The 27,939-nt window shown below is 43.6% G+C and overlaps 3 protein-coding genes across 3 annotated transcripts in view; 2 read left to right on the forward strand and 1 right to left on the reverse strand.

The window, feature by feature from the left end:
* Positions 1-27,939, reverse strand: part of LOC126567958 (MOXD1 homolog 2-like) — a 507,834-nt gene that overhangs the window by 264,572 nt on the left and 215,323 nt on the right. The window lies entirely within an intron of this gene.
* The window catches only part of LOC126568598 (probable salivary secreted peptide), a 380,437-nt gene that overhangs the window by 64,803 nt on the left and 287,695 nt on the right, over positions 1-27,939 (forward strand). The gene's annotated exons all lie outside the window — the stretch shown is intronic.
* LOC126567528 (protein cortex-like) lies at positions 8,651-12,380 on the forward strand. Its single transcript, XM_050223748.1, has 5 exons — positions 8,651-8,781; positions 8,842-8,991; positions 10,093-10,212; positions 10,293-10,536; positions 12,251-12,380. Exons 1-5 carry the CDS (start codon positions 8,730-8,732, stop codon positions 12,378-12,380), a joined length of 696 nt encoding a protein of 231 aa, XP_050079705.1. The 5' UTR covers positions 8,651-8,729.

The raw sequence follows: 27,939 nt of genomic DNA on the forward strand, positions 1-27,939 counted from the left end.
CCGATTCGGGACCAACTTCAGACATTTCATTGGTGCCATTGCACAACATTTGTATTTAAATTAGCTTGTATCTGTTTCAATTCCCGCCAGCACCGAAAGCGATCTAAATATATAGAAAATAAAGAATAAACTGAACGACCCGGGGAATCGCAAAGCTCCCTCTGTATCTTCGTTGTTGGGTGTTTTCTGTAGGATGGGGCGTTTGTGTGGGGCTGTCGACGATTTCTTGCAATCGTTGTGGGCAGAAGCGGTTGTGAGCAATAGCTCCATCATGATTCAGAGCACTAATACGAACAAAAGAGGAGAAAATATGGAAACTGTTTGTTACGAAAGTAGGCAAACTTGGATTTCAATGCTCTGCTCGATCCGTAAGTTCCTTGGCTAACTTCGCTAATGAAGCTCAAGTGAACTGATAAGCCAATGCATTCCTGACGCTGTATGGTACATTGTGTAGGACTTCTTGCCTTGTTAGGAGTGGATAAAATGTTGAAGCAATACTCTAGATTCCGTTGCCATTATAAGCACTCAAAGTGGAAGCAACTAAAGGACCTGAGCACATCGAACGAGCAATAAAGTACTGGGACTTATCAAATGATACATTTTTATACGCGCTAGAATGTAGTAAACTACGATTGCAATTCCAATACAAAATATTTTACACCACAATTAAGCATTATCAGTAGTTAATGTTCACCCGGCTCTATCCACGAGGTAATTCTTACTTCCGGGAGTTAAAGCTCACTCTAAAGCTTCGATTATCACCTCTTTCTTCGTCTCTTCACTCTCTTCAGACGAAAGAATTCACATTGGAGTTCAACATTCGATCGGAAGCAAAGTGTGAAGAGTCAGCAGGGGTTTGAATGGAGGTTCACGGTGTTACATCTCGAGAGCGGCTTCTGGTCCCAGCATGCTTGAGTCCCATGACAGATCCATGGAATTGGCGAGAAGGTTCCAATGATCATCGTGGGGAGATTAAACAGACGCTTGCTCAGGTGTTTTGAAGTGGTTTGTGGATTGCTGAGCAAAAGATTTGTGGCTGATGATAAGATTGCAATTGCCAGAATCAATTTATGTTTAGGTTTTATAAAAAGACATCGACCTAAGAGACCAGATACATCTGAATAATACTGCTTAAGATCTTTTTAATATAAATAAACATACAGCAAACGATGATAAAATCAACATCAGCTTGATTCCATCAATAATTTTGCTGCATGCTTTTCCTGAACTCCACTCGGCATCATACCAGGCGTGTGTTTAATTACAACAATTAATTAAAGCTCAACAACCAGCTCGGAATATTAAACAAAGCACCTGCAATAAAGTAAACCCTGGGCATAATTACAACCATGAAGCGATTAAACCAACAGAAAACAAACTCTCCATCTCGGGTGTGGACAGTGCAGGAGGAAGTTACACACCGGACAGCAAGAACATGTACATAGAACAACGACAACGTTTAACATATGATAATTTGATCAGCGTTTTGCTTTGATCATTTAACGAGCGACATTTATAACATCCCTTTTTTATGATCTACCCTGGTGTCTGTGTATGTGTCTGTGCCCAGTGCGTGGAAGAAAAAATCAATTACATGAAAATAATTTCTTATCACATAAATTAACGTTAGTGAAATAAATGTCGCAAGCTAGAAAAAACGTTCACAGCTGTTTTATGATCTCCGTAACGACATAAACTGATGTAACACTTCCGATGGGTTAATTTTTGTATCATAAATTTAGTTTTTTTTTTTTTTATTCATAAGGGACGGCCAGGCCGTATTGCTTCATCATAAATTTAGTAAAGAGATTTATAAACAGATTGAAGTTAGGAAAAAAGAACTGTTTCAAGTGTTATTTTCTCCAGACATGTAAATCTGCCACGCGCCCAATGAATATTCATCGCAAGAGTACATATTTCCATTTCTTATGCATTTCTCGTGTGATGTACGACAACTTGTAATGAAGCCACATGGCTGGAAGACTGTCGGCAAAGAGTATTCAGTGCTGTTTCAAACCACACGCAACGCAAGGATCAGTGACACGCGAACATCCGAGCGGCACACTCTCGGCACCTTAACAGGATATCCTTCCCGATTTGATGCTGGTCCGTTGTCTTGGAAGATGTCTTTTGCATATCTTTCATCCGTTGGGTAGCGTGATTTATCTCCGGATGACGCGCAACTCGCCACCGTTTCAAGCAGAGACAACTGATTTTGTTTCCTTTCAAGCGACGAACCCGTTTGTACCGATGACGTACACGGTGCTTTGGTTCACAGGTTCGACAGGAAAGAGAAATCAGCTGTGGCAAGGAACTCGATACCGTAAAACCTGTCCCGAAATTGCCGTTCCGAACAGCGTTTGCTCTGTGACAGCCAGATGACCTTACTTCCAGTGTGTTTTGTTTTGTGATGTCTGATCGCAGTTGTTGTTTGCAGATTGGAAATTGATAGTGATGAAGTCATTTGGACATACACACACGCTCTTCAACAAGATTGATCGATTGGTTCCGCTTTTGCTTTGGAAGAGGTTTGTTTAACAAAATGGATTGTTAGTTACACGCCCAGTACACATCAAGATTCAGATTGATCTGCAGATAATTTCAAAATAATGATTGAGAGTGAAATGATCGTTACGTGTCGATATCTTCCTGATAAAGACCACACGCATCACACAAGAACTGTGGCGTGTTTAATGATGATTAAAAGACCACAGTGAGCATTGCATGAGCCACAGAAACTGGAATATCTCACCCATATTTGGTGCCATCGGTGAGCACTTTAGGCATCAATTAAAACATTAATCTATACTCGCGACTGCTGATCGCAAATACCATTTTTGGAACGGAGCATTTGCATCAAATTTCATAACTTCTATTGCTACCACGTTTGCTTGTGTTCTAGAAAATGGTCGAATTCAACAGCTAGATTTACATTTCTTGCTAGCTCAGTTGGGTTTACATTTCGCGCTAGCCAAGTTTGGAACCGCCATAGGAAGGTACTTGTTGCGTTACACATGAGCGCCTGCTCACTCCTCGTCCGCAATCAACCAATGAGCTGGTCGCAAACCAACTGTGCGTGGTTAGTCCGCCTTTCTCACAACGTAATAATTGTGTTTGACAATAGTCATTAGCTCTTGTGTCTGAGGAAATGCCCTGTGTTTTAACAAGTAAATGGGTCTGATGTAACCAACGAGCGAAAAGGCGTGGTTAATGATTTTACAATGCTCTCTTCCCCTGACAGAAAAGCTTTACTTGGCTCTTAAGTAACATTAACATAATGGTAAAAAGATTTTCAATAAGATAATAATAATAGAAATAAATTTTCTTGGAAGGATTTAATACAAAAAAATTTCACACTCGAACAAAGTTAGTTTACTTACACCTTAAAATTACATGATTAGCTAAAATGCCTTAAACATTCTATTTACTAAGCATCATAATCCCATTTCCATAACCAAGACTCATTGTTGATTGCAAAGCACGATCTCATCTCTCTCCTTCATCACTCTAGCGACGAAGGAATGTTTTAATGATGGACAAAATAAGGAGTAAATATCCACACAGCCAGACAGACTGACACACAACCCAGCAACCCAACAAGACATTGGGTCGTGATTGTTGCAGTGTAATAACTTAATTATAGATGAATGAATTCATACCATTTAATGCGTCAGTCATATGAGGAGATGCCATCCCATCATCTTCTGGAACGTCTTCCCATAAATGCTGCTTTTGAGCGCTAATCTGCCTTCCTTCTCACCAACAAAATCATATGCTTTCGATGAGACAATACTGACCACAGACAACTACTTCCCTGCTCGGAAATGGGAACAGGTTTTTGTGGTGGCGTAGCTGTTGGCGAGTGAGTTGGGATGATTGGTGTCGGAAATGGAACGACAACCGCGCGAAGCGCACACCGTAATCGATCCGCATACATTTATATGGCTGGTCGATTGTCCACAGCTTGCTGATGATTGTTTGCGGTAAATCGAGCATTTAACAAAAACATTAACGCCTTCTCACTGAGCGGTCCCTCAGGCTGCTGGAGGGAGTTACAGACCCGTTCGGGACAATATTGGTGCCTTCCTGTTGGTATAGTAAATGATCCAGTTCTGCATTAATTGATGCGACCGGTAATTACTCACCAACAGGAAAAATTCTCCCTTTCGTTAATTGGTGCAGCAGCACATTCAACCAAAGAGATCCTCCTGGGTGACACTCATCTTGCTCCAGTTTAAATTAATGCAACAATGCGCCTCAGGGTGTATGATCACGGAATTCCTGCTTCGATCTTTATGATATCGATATTCTCTTTCTTCGCCGACTCATCATTGCAGGAAAACGGAATTTAGTCCATTATTTCTGCAGCTGATTGGGTCCTTTTTTTTTCTTCCCTCTATCCGACTTTTAATTAAAGGTTGTGAAGTTATGCTCGGGCGAAATAATTAGTCGCTTTTAACTACGTTCCCTTGGTAGCCCTCCCGATTTTCTTCCTCCAACGAGGTCTCGATTTCGAAGCATAAAATTCCACCTTTAGCTCAATCGAAACCGTTTTCCATCATCATCCTTCTCATCAGCAACAGCGGGCAGCGTGATATGTCTTTTTATCAGCTCACGTTTATCATTCGAAAGTGATCGTTGGGTCGGGAGCTGGCAGCCGAGCCGACAAACACTCCTGGAGGCTATCTGTAGGGCTTCGTGCTTTTCTCTAAGCAGCTCGACGGGGACAAAAAAGATCAGTGGGCTGGTTGATAGAAGCGGTTGTTATTAAAATTCAATTTAAAAGCAGTTCCGCAAGGCACTTTAGCGCGGTATGCGGCATTTGCACTCGCTTGGGGTCGTGCGCGTTCGTCGAAGGCGATGGCCAGTGATATTGGCCCCACATTCCTGCCGACTCTGAGGTTAGGGTGACTTAAGAGGGTGCAGAATAGTTTGTGACGTTTGTGTCGACGTGTAGAGTATTATCAATCGTAAAATGTTAATAAATGCCTAAAGAGATGATAAAGAAATATGTTTTCTAGGTTATTTGTGCATAGATAAACGAATAGCTAGGATAATCGTCAAGTGAAAATCGTCTCACTGATCCAATTGTAAAAGAAATACTTTCAATGGCTCAGACATGGTCGAGCATTCATCATATACGATATTTGTTATGTCTGATCACGTATTTGTAATGATTTTGGATATGAGTTCTAATAGACACCTTCAAAGCTATGCAAACATTTATTCATTTTAGCATGTTTTAGACGAGCCATGGTACGAACGTTTGACTCACTTAGTCCAGTTATTGTCCTAAGCCGGCCAAAACTCTATTCCAAATAATTCATGCCACATTCTTTTACTACCGTATAAACAAACTGCGATCATCGGTGTTACTTCTTCACAGGTGTGATTTCCGTTCCCAACCCATTGCCCAACATTGTTGCAATGTTATCAAACTTCATTCAGCTTCAAACTCTCATTAACTATCCCATCCTCACGGCGGACCTCAAACACGATCGAAATCGATTTTTCCCACACGACACGTTCGCACTGCTCGAGCAACTCGATCAACCTTGATCGCCGGTTAAACTTCACGGATGCCACGGGACGGGTGGTTCTGTTTCAATTTTCACAGCTCTCACTTAATAACTTAATTGCCACCGTGCATCCGTTTTGTCCACGCAAAACCGGACGCTTGGGAAAGTGCCCGGTTTCTTACCGCCGTAATCAAAGCAGACTGTAAAGCGGACGTGCCTGATGCTGACCTGTCCCAACCTTAAATCGCGCAACGGCCGTACACCGTGGCGCACGGTGCCCACTTACAGCAAACACTACGCTTCCACTATGGAAGAACGTTACGTTTGCATTCCACACCACAGAAGGAAAACGTTCTTCTTCGCACACGTCAAGCATCGGATCTTTCAGTTCTATATTTTGTTCTCTCAATTTCCCCTTGCCGATGCCGAAGATGTGCTTGAGAAAGGTTTCACCTCACTACAAAAGCAATCCCTCTTAAATCGTTCGATTTAAACGAGAACCTGTTCGTGATACCGAGATCGCCCCTCTCTCTCATTGTAACGGTAATGCGCATAATCGGTAGTTTTCGCAACACCCTAGCGTCAATGAACCGCGAATAACCTCCGAAAGACTAAACCCTTAACCCCGAACCCTTTGCTTCTTGATTTCTACTCATAAAACACAGTTACAAGATGTTTAAAACGCTTGGTGCGTGTTCAGAAATTACGATCGATGCACGATCGTTACGAGTGCCAGTGAGAAAACAACCGATCCCTTCCAACATGCTATGCTCGTTAGTATATGCGCGAGAGCGAAGAGAAAGAAGAGAATTGAAGAGAAGAAAGAGAATGGTTTTCCCCTCAAATGGAGAATGCTTAAAGCATTCAACTCTCTTGCAACGAAATTGGAGGGTTCGTCGCTTACAATTTCGATTAAAAGACTTCAACAGGCCAAGTGGATTTTCTTTAGCGGTGCTTAAATGATGATGCTTTGGTTCTCTTGGCTATTTTGAAGCATTTCATTATTGTTGATTGGACTAACTTTCCGGATTTTTCAATAATTTATATTTTATCGATAAGCTGATGAAACTAGTCACATGTTTTTTTAATTGACGAAATTTACTCAAAGAACGGACATACCTTTTCAAAATTTAATGTGCCCGGCCTTTTGTAAATAAACTTTTGTAGACACTAAAATAATTGGTGGGACTACTCATTAAACTTTTAATGGGTCTTTCGCGAGCTTTGATCCATCAACAAAAGGGATTATAATTTTATGAAATTAATTTACTAAGACATAAATCTCATTGGCTGGTTTATCGCCGGGAAACTTTAAAGAAAGACTTCAACGGGTGATGGGGACAGTTTTGTATAAAATGGAAAATAATTTAAGGAGTTTAATTTTGTTAATATATTTTGTATTATTTTTATTTATTATAAAGCATGAGTGCATGTCGCCGTTTGTTTCGGGTTTTGTATTAGTTTTAACAATTTTTTTATAAAATTTCTTTTTTCCTCCTTTTTTTCTTCACTGTGTTACTACCTCAAGATGTCTTGGGTTACAATTACAGACTTTCTTAAATGTTGTTTACCCCTAGTTGGGCATTCAGTACTGTGTACCGAGGGATGGTTCGGACGGGATTCGATAATGTGTTGTGCAAAGACCGCCACTGCCACCACCTTACGTACTGTGCCAACCGAATATTTCCTTGTTCGGACTCATCTTTACATTCAGATTGTCGTCTCTACCATCAGATCAATAAAAACTAATAACCACCTAGTCACTGCATTAAAAAGCATTGATCAATTAAATTAATGTATAATATCGTAAGGCAACCGTAACGAAAGGAAAATAAGAAATTGACTTTTAAGCACTATGGTAATTCTAAAAAACAGATTCAGGTAAATAACAAGGTTCAAATAATATTTCCATGGACGGAACAGTATGAATTTATAAATAGAAATTTAAACATTTTAATTAATAGAATTCCTCAATTCATCTCACGCTACAGTTCATGAAACAAGTGATTGTTGAAACAAATGAAAACTCTATTCGAGAAGGGTTAAGTCATTATGAAACCATCAAGCGAAATGTAAAATAAAGTTCCCCAAATAAAACCATCTTGTCTTCCGAAATGGATAGGGCCGACCAGTTAGGATAACGTAATTAAATAGTGCACCCGAGTTCTGCAGCACACGAAGCAAGCATACTCAATTGTAGCTACTAGAGTGGCATACCAGCTAGCTCATGCTCACATGTAGGTATGTATACACATAATGAGCGTATTAAATGAAAAGCGCGCCGACGCACCCACCGTCAAGATAAATGGGAATCGAATCTTAAATGGGCACACAAAGGCACGGTTCAACCGATGCGTCCCTTCTTCAAAGGGCGGTCCGGCATATGCAAAAGAAAAAAAACCCAAACGCCAGAAGCTACCGTTCTGTTGTTCAACGGTTGTAATTACTGTCCACAAACAGTGAAGATTAGTCGGACCGGCACCATTCAACCTATATCGCGCTCGCAGCTGAATGTTATCAGGTGGGACTCCTGCTTGAGCCTGACCGGGACCTGTTTGCCGAGCGGCTCGGATCTGCTCTTGAGACATAATGTTATCATTTGAAGGTAGCTTTTAAGGTTATCTTTAGGAAGGAAAACCAATGCAGGAATTGAGACAGATCGCGGTGGGAACGTTAGTATCTTTGTTCCGAAAATAGAGCGCATGGGAGCCATTAGAGGTCTGAGCTAATGATCCATTACCGATGGAATATTGCGTATCGGAGGTTGAAGGGCTACCTGTTGATTCTGTTACCAAAGCGAAGTTGGGTGGTTTCATCCTGTTACGCACTGTGGTGTACTAATCGCATTTTCCGCATTAGTTCCCAAGAGACTTCAATTCAATCGAATCTCTCTTAATGCAAATCCTGTATCGTCTCGAATTTCTTGGAGGTAGAAGGTAAATGAGCATTTAAAACTATTTTATCTTACGCCACTTCTGAAAATGGCAAGCGAAAGGTAGGTGCTTGTGGTAACTGTCCGATCTCCATCCAGATGCAGCAAGAACCTGTGCAACAACAAGTACTGCGCCCAATAGACCGTAACCAGGTTTCCAGGCGACCAAGTTCTAATGTAGGTACAGGTATATGGCCACCGCGAACGATCCTGGTCAGCTTTACATCTGGCACTGGAACGGTGGTCACCTGACGCCGATTACGCGCTGGGCGAGCGCAATGTGTGCCTTCTTCGACTGGCATCCGTGGCGTGAGGATGAGATTGTTATCGGTGAGTGAGTTTCTGCTTGGACACTCCAGCACACTCAAACAGGATGTTTAATTTTATTAGCCGACAGCGAACCGATCATGATCGCACTGTACCACGTTCCGAGCCGCCAGGTGGTGTCGTACTATCGACGCCAGGACAGCGATTGTATCGTGACGACGCTTTCGTTCAATAAGATTTCCGGCGAGCTGGTCGTGTGCTACTCCTTCACGGGTAAGTAGTAATTAAACGTCATTACGCGATTAATCGCCGGCACGGTGTTGTAGATGGCACCAGAAAGATGTGGATTTGGCTGTGGTTCACCGAAAGTGGGATGTGCTTCGATGAGGTGCTAGCGACACGAAGCGTGTGCCAATTGGCAGTATGTTTGATTTATTATCGGCGGTGTTTTCATCGCTCTATGCGCTGGGTGGCACGAGATTTCTATTATCTGAGCGTAGATCTTTACATGCATGGCCAGGTGTCGTTGTTTTGGTTGATATTTTCGCTGATTTAGTAGAAATTTATAATTGCTACTTCCTATTTTTCTGCTAATAAATGCAGTCTTCTACGCTTACCAAAAGCAAACATCGAATTGGTACAAGAAATCTTGAATATACTAGTGACATTAATATCTTCTATCATCTTACATTATTCCAAGAAAATTGATAATTTTTCACCACACACAAGAAGAGCATTATAAGCGAAATGATTCAAAGAAATACTCGGACTTCAGCAACAAAGTAGTAAGAACCAAGTCATCTTAGTCGAGTGATCGAATGACCCTCCATCAGAAATATTGATACACATTTGATTTCGCTATCCACGATTCCGGCTTCCTTTCACCGCAAAGAGTCCATATTCCACTTGTTCCAGGTGTAGATTTGTTTACTAAAGCCACCATACTACCGGTTCCCGTAACAGCTCAAAATCTCATTTTGTGCAATGCGCTGCGCAATGATCAAGTGCTCCGCAAAAGCCCGTGCCCTCTCGCGTAATTATTGATATTGGTACAGAAACTCTTAACAACCGCCCCATAAAACCGTCCCGTCCCGTGTGGCCATTACACATTGGGTCGTCGATAGACACAACCGAAAGGGAACGGCTCTTTACTGCTCATTTCTTCTGCGATCGAAACTATTGAGGGGAACACGGGTAAGCCACTGTGGCAGATCGAAATGGGAAGCAATTTCCTCCAGCCAACATAGCTTTTAATGATACAAATTTAATAAAGCAGCAAAGCGCGAGGAGCAAAGGGCATCGATGGGCTCCTTCCTGTATCCTGCACCTTGAATCAAATCCCTTGTTTTCTCTTCCATCTCACCCGGACGATAGATGCAAACAAACCGCCTGAAATACTGGTGCTGGCCTCGATGGACCGTGTGGTGGATGTGATGCACAATCACGATGACGTCATCGTACATCTGCTGTGGAGTCCGGATGGAAAACAGCTTGGTATGGGGCGCGTTGGAGCTGGACAAGCCCTGCACTCGGAAGTATCCATTAATTCTATCTTTCTTGCCTATTCTCCGCAGCGAGTGTAGGATATGATGAAACGCTCACGATTTGGAACTTCTTCGGCATCTCACCAACGAACAAGTGCGAAAGGAAGAAACTGCAACGTGAATCGTCGGCCAGTAGCAGTAGGCCACGGGATGGTGAGTCCGTCGTCGGTGGGCTATTGGGTGGACGGGATGCATCGCGCATCCAGTGCAACCGTAACAAAGAAGCCACCTATCGCGATCTGGCCTCGAGTTTTCTTCAAGGCAATGCGCTGAGGTACGAGCTAGGAGCGATCCGAAACCCCGTTGTGGATGTGAAGAGACATCGAATGCGAGTAGGTAATTAAATTAGAGACATAAATAATTGCACAAAGCGCAAAGGGAAATGAAGACAAGCCGTTTTCCACCTACACACTTGCAGGCACCGAGATAAGGAAACTGCGGGAGTCTCACGGGATGGAGCTTTGTCGGGGCGTGTGTGCACAACCAAACTCTGGCTCTAAATCGATCGTTTGATATCGAGTGTGTCCTTAATGGTTTGCTGAACTCGATATGGTGCTGTTTTACATTTGCATGGGTCTTGTATGTTTCTGCTTGATGAATGCTGTTGGTTGAACCGTGAAGAATCACTTAATCTATGGATATAAGTAGACAGCGGAACAAGTTTTTCTAGTGCATTATTCTATTTCCAGCCAACGAAATTTATTATTTTTCAAATGAGTATAAAAAAATCAAGCAGAAAGCCCCAAACCTCGTTTGGGTGGATTGATGAAGGCATGTTACTAGATCGTTTGAGAACGATTCATCCCAACCGATTTCCGATGAATCAAACTGATGTAGGGCCGTACGCATGTGCACTTAATGTACGTGTTCTCGGTCACTGTTTATGCTTCTGCTGCTTGATGATTTATTAAATAGCTTCTCTAAATGCAACTGTTCCGCACAGCTAAACGGTACGCTAAACCGAGCAGCGTATAAACCCTTCGGATCAGTTGCAATGGCGTCTTTATGTGCGATCTCTACAGAAACATGATCCCTGAGGTTTCTTACTTTATATTAATCACAACAAAAAAGCAATCCACAGCACAAGCCATAAAAGCCTCACCCCGAACCGATCCGATGTTTCGTCCAAAACGGTTGGCAAAACGAACCGTTGCCCAACAGAACACACCGGCCGGCTGCCTATCATATTATTGCTTAATATTCTTCCGCACATTATGGGTGTGCGTGTTAAGATCGCATAAAGCATACCGGTAAACAGCATTATACCCCCGCTGGTTGCTGTTGTGTGTGCATTCCTCATCGCGATTTTAATGTTCGAGCTATGCTCCCGGGAGCGGTTTTTCGAAATGGAATCAATCGATTCCGAGGAACAGGTTTACCGGCGCAGTCGATGTGGGGTGGTGGCTGTTCGGATGCTCGCTCGTGTGCAGCGCTGTGGTCCTGGTAGTGTTCGATACGTGATCGATCGGTCATGGGATCTTCCCATCCCGTTCGTTTGCTGGGCGCGCGAAACGCTTGATCTTGATTGATTTAGATTGAGCCATCACGAATCGATAGGAAGCACGAAGATAAATATCGGTCCGCCTTTGAAGCGTCTGCTGGTGAACCAGTTTCCGATTCGGACCCAAGAAATGGGAGTTATTATGTAGTGAAATTTCCTTTTAATCATATTGTACGGCGAACGAAGGGACGAATAGCTAATGATGTATTAAATTAAACTCGACTATAATTCAATTCCAATCACAAGGGAGCCTTAAAAACCGCAACAACGCACTGTTGGAGGCTTGGGACGCAAAAGACTGCCATTTAATTACAAACCCTTTATCGAAGGATGTGTATGATGAAAATATCTACTTATCGAACCAACTTACCACCCGAGTTTGTGCTGGTCGGTACGTGCGGCATTGATTCGTTTCCGTTGCCCTGTACCGATGCTTTCTAGCTGTGGTTGTTCGCAATTTTTTGTTCCTCCTGTATCGTGCCAAAAGACGTCCAGCGAGCGCGATTCGTTGGGCGCGGATCGTATCGCTGATGAAGGATCAGCAACAGGTACAACATCGCGCTCACCACAAGACCACGGACATTCAGGCGGCACTTGGCGGAGTACAGCACACTTGACAGAAGCAACTGATGCTCTGGGGTTTGCATTCAATATTGGAAAGTGTATGTGCAGAACGCGTGGAGCCCGTAAAGGCAGCGGCAGTGGCGATGTGATCTGGTAGGCACGAAACATTGCTACTTCCGCCCACGCCCAAAGCCTACTGCAGGTCACGATATTGACCCACCGATCCAATTTTTATCTGGTTTTACGAGCCAAGCCGTGGACTGATGTCCGGCAGCTGGTCGTACAAGTTTATAGGATGGACCGGTTCCGCATGCGCGAGCCAGGTGATAGTGATAAAAATGGCGGAAAAGCTAGGACGTCTTGTGTTTTGAGGTTATGTTCTAGCTGATATGGTGAGCGTGGAGCATTGCTCTGCTTGTAATTGTTCTGTTGTGGAGCCCTTCACGTCTCTTCGGTGATATTTTATCGTATTCGCGCATTAATCATTGAACGTCGTGACATTCGCATCATAATTGCACGCAGTAAAACGCAATTGTTATGTTATGTGACCCGACTTCGATCAAATAAAACATTCTACCAGCCATAACTCATCAGCATCTTTGCCTGGCCAGTGCAAGAGGACATCATTGCGGGATAGGCTAGTGCAAGTGTGCGTCCAGCTTTTCCTCTTGCTCTTCAAGCCAGGAGGACAATTAATGGCATCAAAGTCAGGACGTGCAACAGTTGACACTAAATCATACCGTTTACCCTATCGCAAGCGCCCACCGCACAGGCAAGATATGGCAAACGAACGCCAATCGATGCTGAAAATAGCGGATGTAGAGACAAATGTGACACCATAAATCATGAGCCACGGGCGAGTAGTTATTTTGTTGGGATTTCTTCGAAATGGGTGAACAAATGCAACGGAAATGGCGTGAAAAAAACGAACGCTGTGCTTATCCATTCTTCAAACATTTGTTAGGACACGTCGTAATGATGATGATGATGTCGATATAGATTATGTTCTTATGAAAAAAAAAAAATTATGGCAGGGATATAATTCAATTGCGAAGATGTGATCTGGATGATTGATCCTCTAGATCCAAGAATGGTTGATGATTGATTAAGCTGTTGGACTCTTTCTTTTGCTAGAAGCAGATGATTAACGTGTTTGATGTTTTGTCACCACCTTTAAGTATTTTCTTGCTCCGTGTACTCTACATCGTCACGAATTGTTGCAGTGCGTCCATGCAAACATCACGTCACCTTCACAAGCAACCTCGATCATCCGTCGAAATGGGCCCTGATGTCTCTGTTCGCGAACGCTTAATGTTAAGTGGTTATGCTCCTATTGGTGATCGTCTCTTAATAGAGCTTCATATAAAGTTAATCTTCGCCACCATTTCTTGACGAGTACCTTCGCTTCCTTCTTGTGCTCCACGCACTGCTTAGCAAATATTTTATCAACGGAGCGATTTTTATTGCTTTATCCTCGGTGTAGGGTTTATTTTTTCGTTGACTCAATCGCGTCTTCCCGGTCGGTTGAGGTGGATTTTCGTCTTTTTCCAACGGACGTCCATAAATCTTGCGGTGGACCGTGCTCGCCACATACTCCACCACATGAACAGAACACGATAGGGATCGTACATCGAGGAAAGGGAAGGCATTTCCATTTCCCAACCTGTGCGTTTGGAGTGTAAGGTCCCTAGGAATGTACCATGCATTCCAGCTATCTTTTTCACTCTCCTCAGCATCAACGGCTCCAGTGCAAAGAGGAGAAATATTACAAAAGTAGTCGAATTGGACCATAAATAACACTTAACTTTAATACGGTGCAACTGATGCAAGGGCACACGGCGGGTATTTTTTGCAATAAATCATGCATTATATTAATGTGCATTTTCTTTTTCACTTAATTGTGGATATTATCGGAATATTGCCTCCTTGGAGGTTTCCTCGAATCCGCTGGCTTAAGATGTTTGTTTGGCTTACGTTCCCGGCAGCAAGTCCTTTGAAGTCAAAGGTATCTCCACCCAAGGTGGAACCGGAACCTCGATGTACGTGCTTAGGATAGTCGGTAGATCCACAATAATCACGTAGCAGCGATTTGGGGACATATTATTATAAATGTCCGCGATCGAGCTTGTGCATGGAGAACGACGGGGGCGAGGGATCCTCACAGAATGTAATCGCACTGGAGTTGTCCCGACGAATGGGTGACACAGCACAACAGGTTGCACGCGTGGTACATAACGAGCTTCCTGTTCATGTCCGTCGCAGGGCGCTCGTGGAAGGCGCCAGACCTTGAGGATCATGCGATAATTATCACTTCATGCGAGAATGGATCGTACGCAATGGAGAGCATGGAATGTTTAGGCAATGTGTCATTAAATAATTAACACGTTATTACCTAATATGGACCTCTGATTGTAGCTCATGGATCCCATTCCCAAGGCGACCATGCATCACTGCTCTGGAGCAAAACTGCGTGATAGTATGACCCAAAGCGATTCTTGAGAAAAAGAAGAAGCAGAAGTCAGGCAACAAACTTTCGAACGAACAATAATTCTACGTATTCTCTTGCCGGTTTCAAGAGACAGCGACAAGTTCTTTGGAAAATGAGTGTTCTCCTAAGGCATTCTGCGTCAGCAGTAAACAACCTACACCACATCAACATGGCGGCTATAAGGTTGTTGGCTACGTTGGTAGGTTGCCCTAGCCAGCGATAATTAAGACATTTAACGGTAATTAAGCCCCAGATACCGAAAGCATCCATAATGACTGATAATAGTCGAAGTGATAATAATTAAATTAGTATTTTATGTGCACCACTTGTGCAATGTGGTGTACCTGTGCGTCGTTGTGGTTCGTTGTAATGGTTTGCTTCTCTTAAATTGTGTGGGCACGTCATGTGCATACCATGTCGTTTCTGGATGCTGGCGACAGCTGGAGCTAGAAAGGATTGTGACAGGCAACATTTATGATTTGCTTCGCAATACAGAGCTACACCGTGTGGAATGACGGCTAGGGAGCAAATGATGACACTTGTATGTGGACAGGAATGTTTTACTGGTGTAAAGACAAACAGGAGGCTTATTATAGGCGCCAACAGCTACGCAATCAGTCTAACTTATATCGTTCTCTAAGTTTATTTCAAATTCTGTAAGTTAAACTTTGTCTAATCCGAATGGTTAGCCACACTAAGAAAACAAATCGCTCGTCCCTTGGAATCATCCAATCACACAAGTAAACATCCCCGTGGAACAACCAATTAAACAACCAATGCAGTTTCGTACACATTTTTCCCTTCCTGTTGCTTTTGCCGATTCATTCCTGGAACTAAGAACATTTTAATGTCGGCACATGTTAGCCCGAAGACTTCCACGAGGCAAGAGGCACCAATGATGCGTCCACCAGGGAAGGTCCACAGTCCGACGATCGTTTCGGTCTGTCGTTGTCATTACATGATTTCCGCACGTGCTCGCCTCAGGTTGTCTGATGTAGCGTGCACGGTGGCACCGACAAGAAGAAGGATTCGTCCGACTACCGGCGTTGTGGAGGGTGACAATCGCGTGTAAGAGAGGTCAGCGAAACGTTGTGTCATCGTCGTGCCGAAGCGGTAGTCCAGAGAAGACGTGTTTAGTGTTGAACATGAACGATCGATCGTGACGTTTAAGGCTGGGTTGCAAATGTGTTTGGATAAATGTGGAGTGAAAAAAGATTACTGGTGGGTGTAAATTTATGTCTCGAGTCATACAGTCTAAGAAGAGAGGAAGGGTTGAAAAATTTGTCAATTGAATGTCAATTTTTGTTCAAAATAATTATGTATTTTTTTAAGATTGAAGACAAAGTTTTGTTCAAAACAGCAAATTACTCTCAACTGAATTTTCTTATCTGTTTGATGATTTTTTTTGCATAAAATGTTGCTCAATATATCTTGAAAGCTTTAGTGTTATACGGACTCTTAGCAATTAAATTTATCTTTCATGAATCATGATACAGCATCTGTGATAGGGAATTAAATTTAAATCGAAAGGTACAATCATCTCCTCTAAATATCGTCGTTATGTATTAAACAAACATTAAATATATTGTGCAGCTTGACAAAAGGAATCTAGTTACATGCAAAAAACTGCTACCAAACTTTCAATTTATTTCAAATTGAACTGCACTCTTCATATGATAATCCAAAGTACCTAGAAGCATTAATCTTCAACTAAAAGTAATTATAGAAACTCATAACCAACCTACATGGCGATTGAAGGACAGTTCATAAGCTTCAAAGGCTTCAAAAAATATTAGATCAACACTAATAAACCGTAAGGTCACACAACCAGTAAAATTAGCATATCATAATTTTATGGTCAGAAAAGAAAACTCCAATCCGAAGCCTCGTAAACTCCGTAAACAAAAAACGCACTCGAGCACACAGCGATCTTGCACCAAGCTTCTGTTGCACGCGAAAACCGGAGCATTTTTAAATATGCATCTGAATGCTTGATTAAGGGTTTGGTGCGCCTGCACTAAACTAAACTTATTCCACCCGGTGGTCTTGGTCTTCTCGAGTTGGCCCTTGCTCAGGGTGGCGTTTAGTCCCGCAGTCCGGTCCGCTGGTCACAACTCCCGCTTCTGGTGGCTTCTGGTTGTCGATACTTGCTCAAACAATTTGCTGATAACCCCGTGAATGGACGTGCAGGCACTGGTCAAATGGCTTTCGGGAAGATGCAGAGTGGCGTCGGCTATAGGTCTTGGACCACCGCCCCCAAATCGAGCGCCTGCAATCGCAATCGATTACTCCGTGCAAAATTGTGACTAAAAGCGCAGCATGAATAATTTGAATATTTATAATATGTCCACAGACACACGTGTGACAGGGCGATCCGAGGACGGGAACGAGCCTTCAAGGGATCCCAATATGGTCCTACCTCAAATCTGATGCTGGAAATAGGAGTACGCCCCGATCTGCCGGACCACAGGCAGCGTCCACATGACTAATGAGGGGTGAGGACAAATTTCACGATTTTCCCTCCTGCCGTGCAGATCAGATTGTGGAGCACGGTGTAGTTTGACTCCACAAGTTGACAGTTGATATCCGACGTCCCGAAAAGCTCTAAACCATGGTTCACATTGTGATGGATTACTGAAACAATCGTAAATCGGGGCGTAATTTATAATACCCGGCATGATCTGTATCAATATCCGTAGAGGCTGCTGCTGTGGTGGGCAATCTGTCGCTGGCCGGTGGCTTACATGGCAAGATATTTATTGGTCGGAATGTGTTTGATCTTTTCGATGCATAATGGAGGCAAAACAATAAATAACATCAGCACGATCAATCGTGCGCGATCGGTTGTGTGACAGAACAAACAATGCTTCTGTGTGCATGCCTTGTACAGGAAGGTTGTTTTGTGATCATGATTTAACTGCATTTATTGTGATGGTGATTCGATGATAGAAGTAAATTTGTCAATAATCCACTTTCAACGCACATTTTTGCATACATTGCTTGCTTCCATACGAGGAGATCGCATCCAACCATGATCAAGATCATCCACAAGTTAATGCTCTCGTTGGTGTGATTTTAGAGCAACAAGAAGCGCGATTCCATATGCAATTTAACCGTCCACCATCATCCGTCCGAACGACCAAACCAGATGCAATGCCGATACACCGAGATGCTGCTACGACGGATCCACATCCGCTGCTGGAAGATATCGGACGAGTTCCCTGCTGCTATCGCTTTATGCAAATTCTTTCGTATGCTACTCCAAACCAGCCGGTAAAACGAGTTGTTGAAGTCAATTTAATGGATGTAACTGTCCCAATAAATCAAAACCGTAATGTACACACGTCACGTCGCACCGACAATGATACGAACCCATTACATCTCGACCGTAGGAGCGGTCAGTTCGATTGATTTCGCGGTGAACCCAACGGCCAAATGGGCGAATGGAACGATTATTGGAGTGCCCTCGGGAGGACTCATGACTTTATTCAATTGTTGGAGAGTTCCGACGAGCGTTGGGTGAATTTTTCTCGAATGACTCTCCTTGAGGTCTCTTGCGAAGCCTCGCCCGTGGACACTCCAGACACCCATATGGTGTGGACAGAAAGAATAAATAAATCAATACGCTAATAAATCTATTACATTACTCCCGCCGAACTACGTTGGGGGTTTTTGTATCAAATTGCATCAACATTCCTAGCTGGCAGCGATACTTGGGAGCTGCAGGGAATATGGACTAGGACTACGTTGAAAATCGAGTCTAATTGATCGCATGCTGACGAGAATTGGGAATTGTTTGCACAGTACCGAAAGAACCAATGTTTCTGCGGATTGTATCACCTCTGTTTGTTAAAATTGATCATTTAATTATCAAACAGAGAGTTTGGAGACTTTCAAGGCATTTGCCAAATAAACATTCCTTTTTCTTTTCTGTCCAGTTATGATACTCGCATTTGTTTACGCCATTTGATAATATCCCTCCATCGAATATGATAAACCTCGTCCCATAAAGTCCTTTATTACCCTGCAATTGTATTGTGGCGTCATGTTGAGAAATGAGGAAATCAATGGAACCATTTTTCGAAATGAGGCTTTCGTGCTTAAACCAAATTAATAACTCATTATTCCATATCGCTAGCCATTATAATGCTCGTAACACGAACAGCTTCCAATGAGCTTTTGTGCAGTTATCATTGCTCATCGGAGTGAGGTGAAATCTAAAGGTGTTTGTTCTGCAACCACTGCTGAGGTTGCATTCTGAGACATTTCGGATCTCCCCTTTAGACGAATAATGCAATTAATCCGTAGCAATGTTTTAGAAACACCGATACATAAACGAAGTCTTTCGTACTGATCTCGGTACCAAGTTTGGGTAACGATAAATTACAATCCACTCACGAATTAATCACCCTCCCTATAAATCTATCGCTCACGGCACGCCACACGTCGTCCACACGGGTCGGAACGGATCGCGTTTTTTTTCTGGTTAACCTGGCAGTTTGTGGAGGGCTGCGATTATGCTCACAAGGAAATGTCGCTGCATTTAGTCATCCAGGTGAGGTACATTTCAACGCCCTCGGGCATACACACTGGGTCTGGGCCTGGTGCGCCTGGTGAGGGAGTTGAAAAATCCAATAAATCACATGTCACCTCGGACATGTCCATTGCCATAGTGTCCGGACGCGTTCACGCGCACTAATTGATTACTTATTTAATTATTATTTATGTTGGTCAGCTTCCTTACACGCGACCTCTTGTGTCTTGTGATATGCGCTTGTCACTATTATTTGCCAGGTGATCACTTTGTTCCGATCGTCGGTTCTGCTTGCTCTAGATTTGAAACGAGATCATCAGATCAGACGGACTTCCTCTGTTTGAAGGGCGAGTTGAGATTTTTTTTAGGTTGTTTTCTGCAGTGAGGAAAATTAACTGACACGCTATTTACTTACATCGCACGAGTCGTAAATCATGATTCAGTAAGCTGCTGAACTTATTCCCAAATGATGTAAGTCTTAAAACAGAAACTCTTTAATTGTTAAGATTATTCCTACTTAAACCAGAAAAGACCTATAGAGCTTAAAATAGTAAGCATGAACCTCGCAAGCCTTGACCGACACGATCGTTAACGCCAGCCTCACCTTTTAGCAGGAGAAATGCTGTGAAAGGCCTTTTTAAGCGGCCACATTAACTCGACTCCCCTCGGACCCGATGGCCGAGATTACGGTGCTGCTGTACGATAACAGATCGGCCCGATAGTGTCGGCGGCACTGTAAAACAGTGACAATCACACTTGTCATCCGTTGCTGGTGAAACAGGGAAGAAAAGTATGGCATGGAGGCGTTTAGAGAAGGAGCCCCGATTTCCCGGGGATAAGCGACCAAAGCAAACAAGCTGCCGCGAGAGTTGACGCGAATGAGCTCATATAAGGGATTATCTTAACGCCATCGATTATTCATTAGACGTCCCTAGACGATGGCTATCGAAACGTTGGCATTAATGTGGGTCCCGATCGATAGAAAGAGGGCGCGACATCCCGTGGCCGATCGTAATTTGACAGCATCGACATGTGGATGTGAGATAATGGGGTTAGATGTCCCTAAGCCCAGGTGGATCAGCAATGAATGTTCTTCCTCTTTTTCGTGGTATTTCGTGTCGATTCTTGGGGAGCTCCGTCCAGACATAGCAGACAAATTTTGCAATAAACTCCTAGCACGTCTCTCGCTCGCTGTCGATGCCTCTGCTTTGCCCCGGACAACTTTATTGCATAACCGAACATCAATAGCATAAATCGTCGCTTGATGATGACTGGTGGTACGACTCGCCAGACAAAGGCCCACGCGCTCTTCTGTTAGGTCTATACATATAGATTGAAAATTATGAAAATCAACATCACACAACACACCAACAACTACAGAGTCCATCGTGTCCATGGCGCCTGGATCACATCAGAATAATCGTATTTCTGTCATCGAGCTGTTGCGAGTTGCGATCCGCATCCTGACCAACGGGCGGGTGGTATCCCAGGGTGCAAGGAAAACGTGAATCGCTTCTGAAGAACCAAGATAGACGCGAATGACTGACGCGCGATAACGTACGCACGGCTCAGTAACGCCTTTTCGACTCCAACAGTCACATGATCAAGAATGGAAATGCATCCAACAGACGGCCACGTGCTAGCTGATTTGCGTGGGCCATTCCCGCGTCGCGTACGTCTCCAATAATCGAGCACAAAAAAGGGGATAGATTTATCGTTCGCTGTCATCTGGCGATTGAGTTCCCGTGCCTGTATTGGGAGGTTTTTGGCATCAACTGTGCGCACGGCCGTAATTCCACACGGTGCCGTCTGTCAGTTGGAATGTCAAGCGACACCTAAGTACACGCAGTGCCACAACGCAGGAATTAAGCTTCTAAGTACACGCTTGACACACCTTTCCTTGTGCGCCTCCCAGACTCGCCCGAAGCTGATGTTTTATCAGCAGATTTGTCACTCGGAACCTAAATCCCCTGGCTCAGCTAAGCAGGAGAACCTTGCTTTCCCCGTGTGCGCGAAGGGCTTTGGGACCCGCAAACAAGGCTATCGTCTTACAATTAGCAAACAATATTTTCCCCGATTATGCTCATTTTTCAGTGTCCAACCTTTCCAGTGTTTTCGCCGCATCGCCGAGGGTACGGAAAGGTTTGCCAGAACGCGCAGGCCCACAAGCAGTACGGTAGTTGATTTGATCGTACTCTTTTTTGCGTTTGCCAGGTTCAAACGAGGATCACCGACGGCAATCTAGCAATCATTCTTTTAAACTTCAGGTCAGACCAACGTAGTCCACGTGCTTTCCGATGGGTATGTGCGGTACAAACTCACTCGACCTCGGAATCATTGCGCTACATTGTTGCGAATTGCGCACGGAAAAAAGGGAATGATATCGCCCGAAACGGTCATGATCGGTGTGCGGTTTTACGGACATTTATATTTTTTTTCGTTCACTGTTGTCGTTTGTTACGAGTCGAGATTAATGAAGGCTCACATTGCAAACAAAATCACAACCACCCGTAAAAGCTGGAGGGCGTATCCTGTTGTGGAAGGATTATAAATAGATCGTTTTTCGGTACCGCCCAGATTGCCATCGGAATGGGCAGGGGGTTTTGTGGCGGATTTGGCCACGGTGCTAAAGTGTGAAAAAATATGCAAAGATAAATGACCGGTGGTGCAAAAAGATTGCGAGTGTTTTTCCAAAAATACTCAATCGATTACATCGGTACGGCTGGTACGGGCAATGGTTAGCTACCACTGTTACTGCTCGTGACGCTTGCTACTTCAACGTGTGGATGTGAAGGTACAGCGCTAGGTTGGAATTGGCACACTTGACCCAGATTCAAATGGGATCCTTCGTTAAAGTGTTTATTATATGAAAATCTATCGATCATAGCCCGTGAATAGGAGATGGATTACAAGTGGTAATGAGAATTCTTCAGACATTGCAAAGCACTGAACTTTGATCTGGTTAGGTACTGGTTAGTAGCGTGATTTGTAACAGTTCGTTTCGTGCAAAAATCTTGCAAAGCGAGTGGCGGCAAAGTGGCATTCGTTGTATAGTCGAGGATGATGATCTTACCTTAATCTTAAACGATCCAATCAAGAACATTGATTGGATCAGCTTGTTCCAGCGTGTATGGTTAGTGCAATTAATTTCCAAACACCACACAAAACACACTCTAACCCACCGAAAACGACCAACCAATAATTATCCATAAGAAACAAACATATATCACGCTAGAACGATCGGGCTTTACAGTACTGTGACTGTTTCGCTACACATTGAACCGTCGACTGTTTGCCGGCAAGAGATAAACTTGTCACCAACAATGGACAACGTACTTTCGACCAAATCGACCCCGTCGTTGCTGGTGAAGAAATGTCGCAATTTAATTAAGAAATAAATCGCGCATTCGTCCAACGGCATCGATCGAGCGGTCCATGATCGCGTACAAGATCTCTATCCAACCTTCCCGGTTGACATCAAGGCGCGATACGACACAATCCACCAAATGGAATCTCAATCGCATTTTTTCGTTTGATTCCAATCGCGCCTGGAATGCGGTGACGCCACGGTGCACGAGATGACCAGCAGACTTTTCACTCCACAGACGTTCACCTTGTAGGATCGCTTGGTGAGGGTACCGTGCTGTGGCAACGGCGGTACCGAAACATAAGTCAAAATGTCAATTTAGTCCGATTTGTTTCGTTTTGGTCGACCGATCTACCGATCGTGTGTGTGTGTGTCGTGCAAAATTCCGTCTTCCCAAACAACGTAGGAGTTTCGCATTCGTTTCGTTTACGTTTTCGTTTGCCTTACGGTCATGCAAGTGAACTTTTACCGTTTTGCCTTCGGGGCGGTACGTGCAGGGTAGTATAAAGCAAGGGTGGTGAAATCTTGCACACCCTCAACTACAAACCCTCCGACCTCCACCGTTAACAGTATTGTGGCTTCCGTTGCGTTTAGTCATTCAGGAGGAGGCGCATTTTGAATGTGCGAATACCTTCGCTGCCTTTAGGGGCCTGCACGGAGCGGAGAATAGTCTTCGATAGGAGGCGGCATCGTGAAGATCGGTTTTTTTTGTGGTGCATGCGAATGCCACTTTCGTTTCATGGACGGATCGAAACGTGTCCGAAGAACATTTTGCCATTTTTGAACAGTGGGCTGGTACACTCTTACTTAAATTTCAAATTAGATCATAAAATACACCAACACCAACCACTAAGCAAACATTTAAATAATATTCTTATCGCTGGCTGCTTGGTGACATAATTTTGGTATAGGGCGCAACACCTTTCGATAAGATTAAACCTCAGGAATCACAACTTGCTTGGAGAAGAGTAACAACTATTTTAATGTAAGTGTTCCTTCCGTTACAAAACTTGACAGCAGATATTACAAAATTCTTATCTTCACCACTTACCTAACCAACTTTAACTAAAATTTATCCCACTGTGAGTTCCATTCTCCCATCATCTTCTGCAAAGGAGGCACCAAACCCTTGGATACGGAGTCCTCCGAACGTCCAGTCAATATTCCCTTTTCAACGCCAATAAATATGCTTCCAGACAATTGACAGGTCTCCCGGGTAAGGACCAAGCGGATCAACAAACGCGTTCGGTATGCAGCGTGGTATGGCAGCAGGAAACGATTTAGCTTTAGTTACGGGTAATTTCAGCACGCGATCAAGTGTCTTCCAACGACTCTGTGCGCACATCATCCTCTGTTTCGACCGCCTCGCCTTACCGTGCCGCACTGTGGATGAACGTTAATGCATCGTTGCTTTACTGATATTGTAACCAACTCGACGGACAGAAAGCTGTTGAATGATGCTGCAGAAAACTTTGTAACTAAGCAGGTTGCAACAACTGAGGGCAAGATGAGTAAGAAGGGAAATTTAACTCATGGAAAAAGGCGTCAGAACCGCTTCGACGTGTACTATGCCTCTTTGGAACTCTGATGGTTCAATCTTTTGGATAGAGTTGTTAGGCATTATTGCAAATTTAAAGAGTGTTAATTCAAAATACTAGATTTGTTTTAAAGAAGTCTGATTACTTATGTAGAAAATTTCAGTTTCTAAAAAACTCTACCAACCCCTTCAGGAATTTAACAGACCGTTTGAAACAACCTCAACATTCACACACAAAATGCACTTTTCCTTGTGTGGTGAGCGATCGGCAGCGGGCGATAAATGAATAACGACGACGATACTCCGTCCAGCCTCCAGCAACCGTTTCGAAAAAACCGTCCATCGCCGATCCACAACAGAACATGGCCAGGGAACCGTACTGGTGTTGATCGCCTCCCGGCCATCGCCATCATGCTCGAACACCGATCCGAGTGACGATTAGGTTGATCGGTTTGCATCGATATCACGAACTTTACCCACCGGGCGGCGACCAGAGAGATTCTGACTAAAAACTATCCTGCTGGTAGTTGTCCATCATAGCGAACGCCATCCGTACGGATAATGCATCGCCGGAGAAAGGGACTTATGCATAGAACAGGCTTATGCAATTAGCGTTGAATGGGCGGTTTGTACGCTTTTAAACGATACAAGACGGAGCGGATCACGTCCAGCACGTGCATTGATCTTCACTCGAGCGAAGTAACGCACTTGGTGCTCGCCAGACCCACAGAAAAGATGCGTCCATACATTCGGATCGATGAACTAATGTAGGTCATTGCATTGATTTGGAACGATCTCCATCCCAAAGTCACGCAGACGCATACCCACGACTTGTCAAGCAAAGACAGCAATGGAGCATATTCTTTGGACATATTTTGAGGCATTTTGTCCAATTTTTCTTCTCTGGATCGCTTTTCAACACGCCTCACGCTATCGCCTCTAGGCACTCTGGATTGAATAATTGGTACCATGAGCCTGGGCTACACTCGCGGGACATTGTGATGGACATTAAGACAAAACACCTTACAACTCAATCGCTCGCAATGAAGAATGTGCCCGCCTTCGTATTCGAAAGGTGTTTGCGCTACAAAGCCTTCCTGCATTCGATGATGGTGGAGACAGGACCGTCATGAATGTTTCCTGCATCGAATTAAGACATTGCGCCGGTTGTCTTTGGCCAAAACATGCCACAAAACATGTTGCGGGAAAAGAATGTTTTCTTGCAGGGAATGCAACAACACCTTATGGAAATGTGCACAAGACGATCGAACAATTCGTAAGGCTTCAGACAGCAAGAGAACCCAATCAACTTGTCTCTGGTCGGTGTTGTTTGTCCCACAAATTGAAGTATGTTGCGCCAGAAAATCGTCAAAGGAACGTCAAAGCAATTTTTCGTTGCCTGAAGACAATTTTTCGTGCAAAGGCACCACGTAGCTTGTCAGGTTCTAAATCAGTAGGGACAGGATTCTATCACGCTGCTTCACCTAGCATTGCTCAGCGTTTTGTGGCATGAAATCTGACCTGTTCATGCTTTTTGTCGTAGCTTGAGAGCATTAATTTCACAAAATGTCGATCACAAATAAATGAATTACAATGCAATATTCATGAGCTGGCTTATAAGAAAACAATCTTCACTAATTTTTGCACGGTTAGCTGAGCATGTTATTTGAATTTTTAATGAAATGTTCAATAAGTGATGAAACCTTAAATATTTGAATTAAATTTTCTAGGTGAGTATATTTCAGCGCTAATATTTGATATAAAAACAAATCATTCAAGTTTTTATTCATCTATCAGTAGTATTGAATCTTGATGCGAATCTTTTTAGTACCTCAAGTGACAAAAAAATCTGAAAATCGATTTTCTCTGCTCGAGATCATACCATTCACGTCTCGATGCACACCGGAAGACATCTCTCACAGCAAACCGTACCAGGACAGAGACACAGTGATAGCGTGCGTAAATTTAAATGAACCTTTTGCTCACGCATCTTGCTCTTGACGTATCGCAATGAGTGTAGGCCACGTTCAGCTTGCTGGTTATGGCGACCTAACCGACCGATGATAACGATCAATCCCTTCCGGGAGTGAAAAATCGATCATTACACCCAAGGCAAGTGGAAGGATTAAACACGAAACGCACACGAAGATTTATTCACGCGACAAAACCTAGATCTTCCATTGAACTGTCTTGATCGGGATAGTTCATGATGGATAATGCACCCTGCGGAGACGTTCGATTGCGATCTGCGGCAAGGATTCGATCTGCCTGGCAGTTATTTGACAAAGCGGGTGGATTCCGGCCGAATGAAGTTGACTGACGCGGATCGACATAATTGCAAACAAATTAAGCAATCACTTCTGGTGCGCGCCCTGCAGATATAAACATGTCGAAGCGTACCTGCTCGTGCAGAAATGGTGCAGAAAGATTAATAGGAAGCTTTATCGGCAACACTTTAAAGATGCGATGAGGGTAAGATTAATGCATCGGAATTATTTTGTTTTATAACTGCCCACCATCGTTCCTTTTACAGAAAATGTAGCAGGATAGAAATTAAAGGAAACTTTTCATAATGAAAAATATGTTGGTTCTTAGGCAAATGGCAGTAGCACGCCTGGGATCAATAATAGGCACCTTAACGTCCAGTTAACCGTCCAGTGTTTGACTTACAGTAAGATACGACTTTACCTTTACACTGCAGCGTCCACACACAATAAATTCAGAACAGACGACCCTTTCTGTGCTGGAAAGCGAATGCGCAACAAGCACTCAAGAGTTTCTTTCACCCTAAAATTAGTACCACCTCATGATGGCAGCGTTTCCATCGCCGGTAGGGTATTAATCGGCGCTGCACAATCTAATTTATCAGAATCGAATTAACAAAACTAGCTCATTCGGTTGATGGGAAAATTATAAGCATTTTTCTCAGGTGGCTCTCACCCGGCACTGTTCGTTAATCTACCCGCGTTGCTATCGGCGTGTTACGATCGATGTTGCAAAGTTACACCTTATTGGCGGCACCGACTAGTTATTATGGATGCCCCGTCGTATGGAATGCAATATTTTGCTGTTAGGAACATAATCAGAGAGGGAAAGGTAATCGGATTTGAAAAATGGTGATAAGAAAGGTTTACATTCGAGATTGTACATGCGAAACGGCACTTGTCTGATTAAGGCCAGAAACGAGAACTATGCTTGAAGATTGCGATTTCGATCTCAAGTAACAAGTAACTTCACATAACACCTACAGACGCGTATAAGTAAACCCGACTCTCTATCAGAAACTTAGACCATGAAACGATCCCACCAAATGCATACCCCTAACATTACGACGAATATATTCACCGATGATATTTAATCTTGATTGATTACTACTTGTTCAAAATATACGGCACTCTTCAACACGGCAAGCCGTGCTACATCGGCCTCTCTTTGTGTTGGGCCGATAATTATGCAGCACCTAGAATTCACGGCTAATCTTGCTCCCGTTTGGTTCACTGCAATACCAACCCAACACTGCAGGTGGACATACACTCCACCAACGACACCTGACCAACGAACCTGTTCCAAGGAACCACTCAACCTCAACTCATTTGGGTTAGTTGCCCTCGGGTGTTCAAACACAAATAATTAAAGGCCCACCAACTCGACTTCGCTCCGCGTGCCGGTATGCTTGTGTCTCCCTC

The sequence above is a fragment of the Anopheles maculipalpis genome, chromosome 2RL (assembly GCF_943734695.1).
Source record: "Anopheles maculipalpis chromosome 2RL, idAnoMacuDA_375_x, whole genome shotgun sequence".
Lineage (NCBI taxonomy): Eukaryota > Metazoa > Arthropoda > Insecta > Diptera > Culicidae > Anopheles > Anopheles maculipalpis.

Excerpts from the sequence above, each read along its gene's own strand:
- LOC126567528 (XM_050223748.1), top strand. The coding sequence starts at position 8,730 with ATGTGTGCCTTCTTCGACTGGCATCCGTGGCGTGAGGATGAGATTGTT. Across the intron at positions 8,992-10,092 it reads CGTGTGCTACTCCTTCACGG|ATGCAAACAAACCGCCTGAA; the intron begins GTAAGTAGTAAT and ends CCCGGACGATAG. Across the intron at positions 10,537-12,250 it reads CTTCAAGGCAATGCGCTGAG|ACGTCCAGCGAGCGCGATTC; the intron begins GTACGAGCTAGG and ends TCGTGCCAAAAG.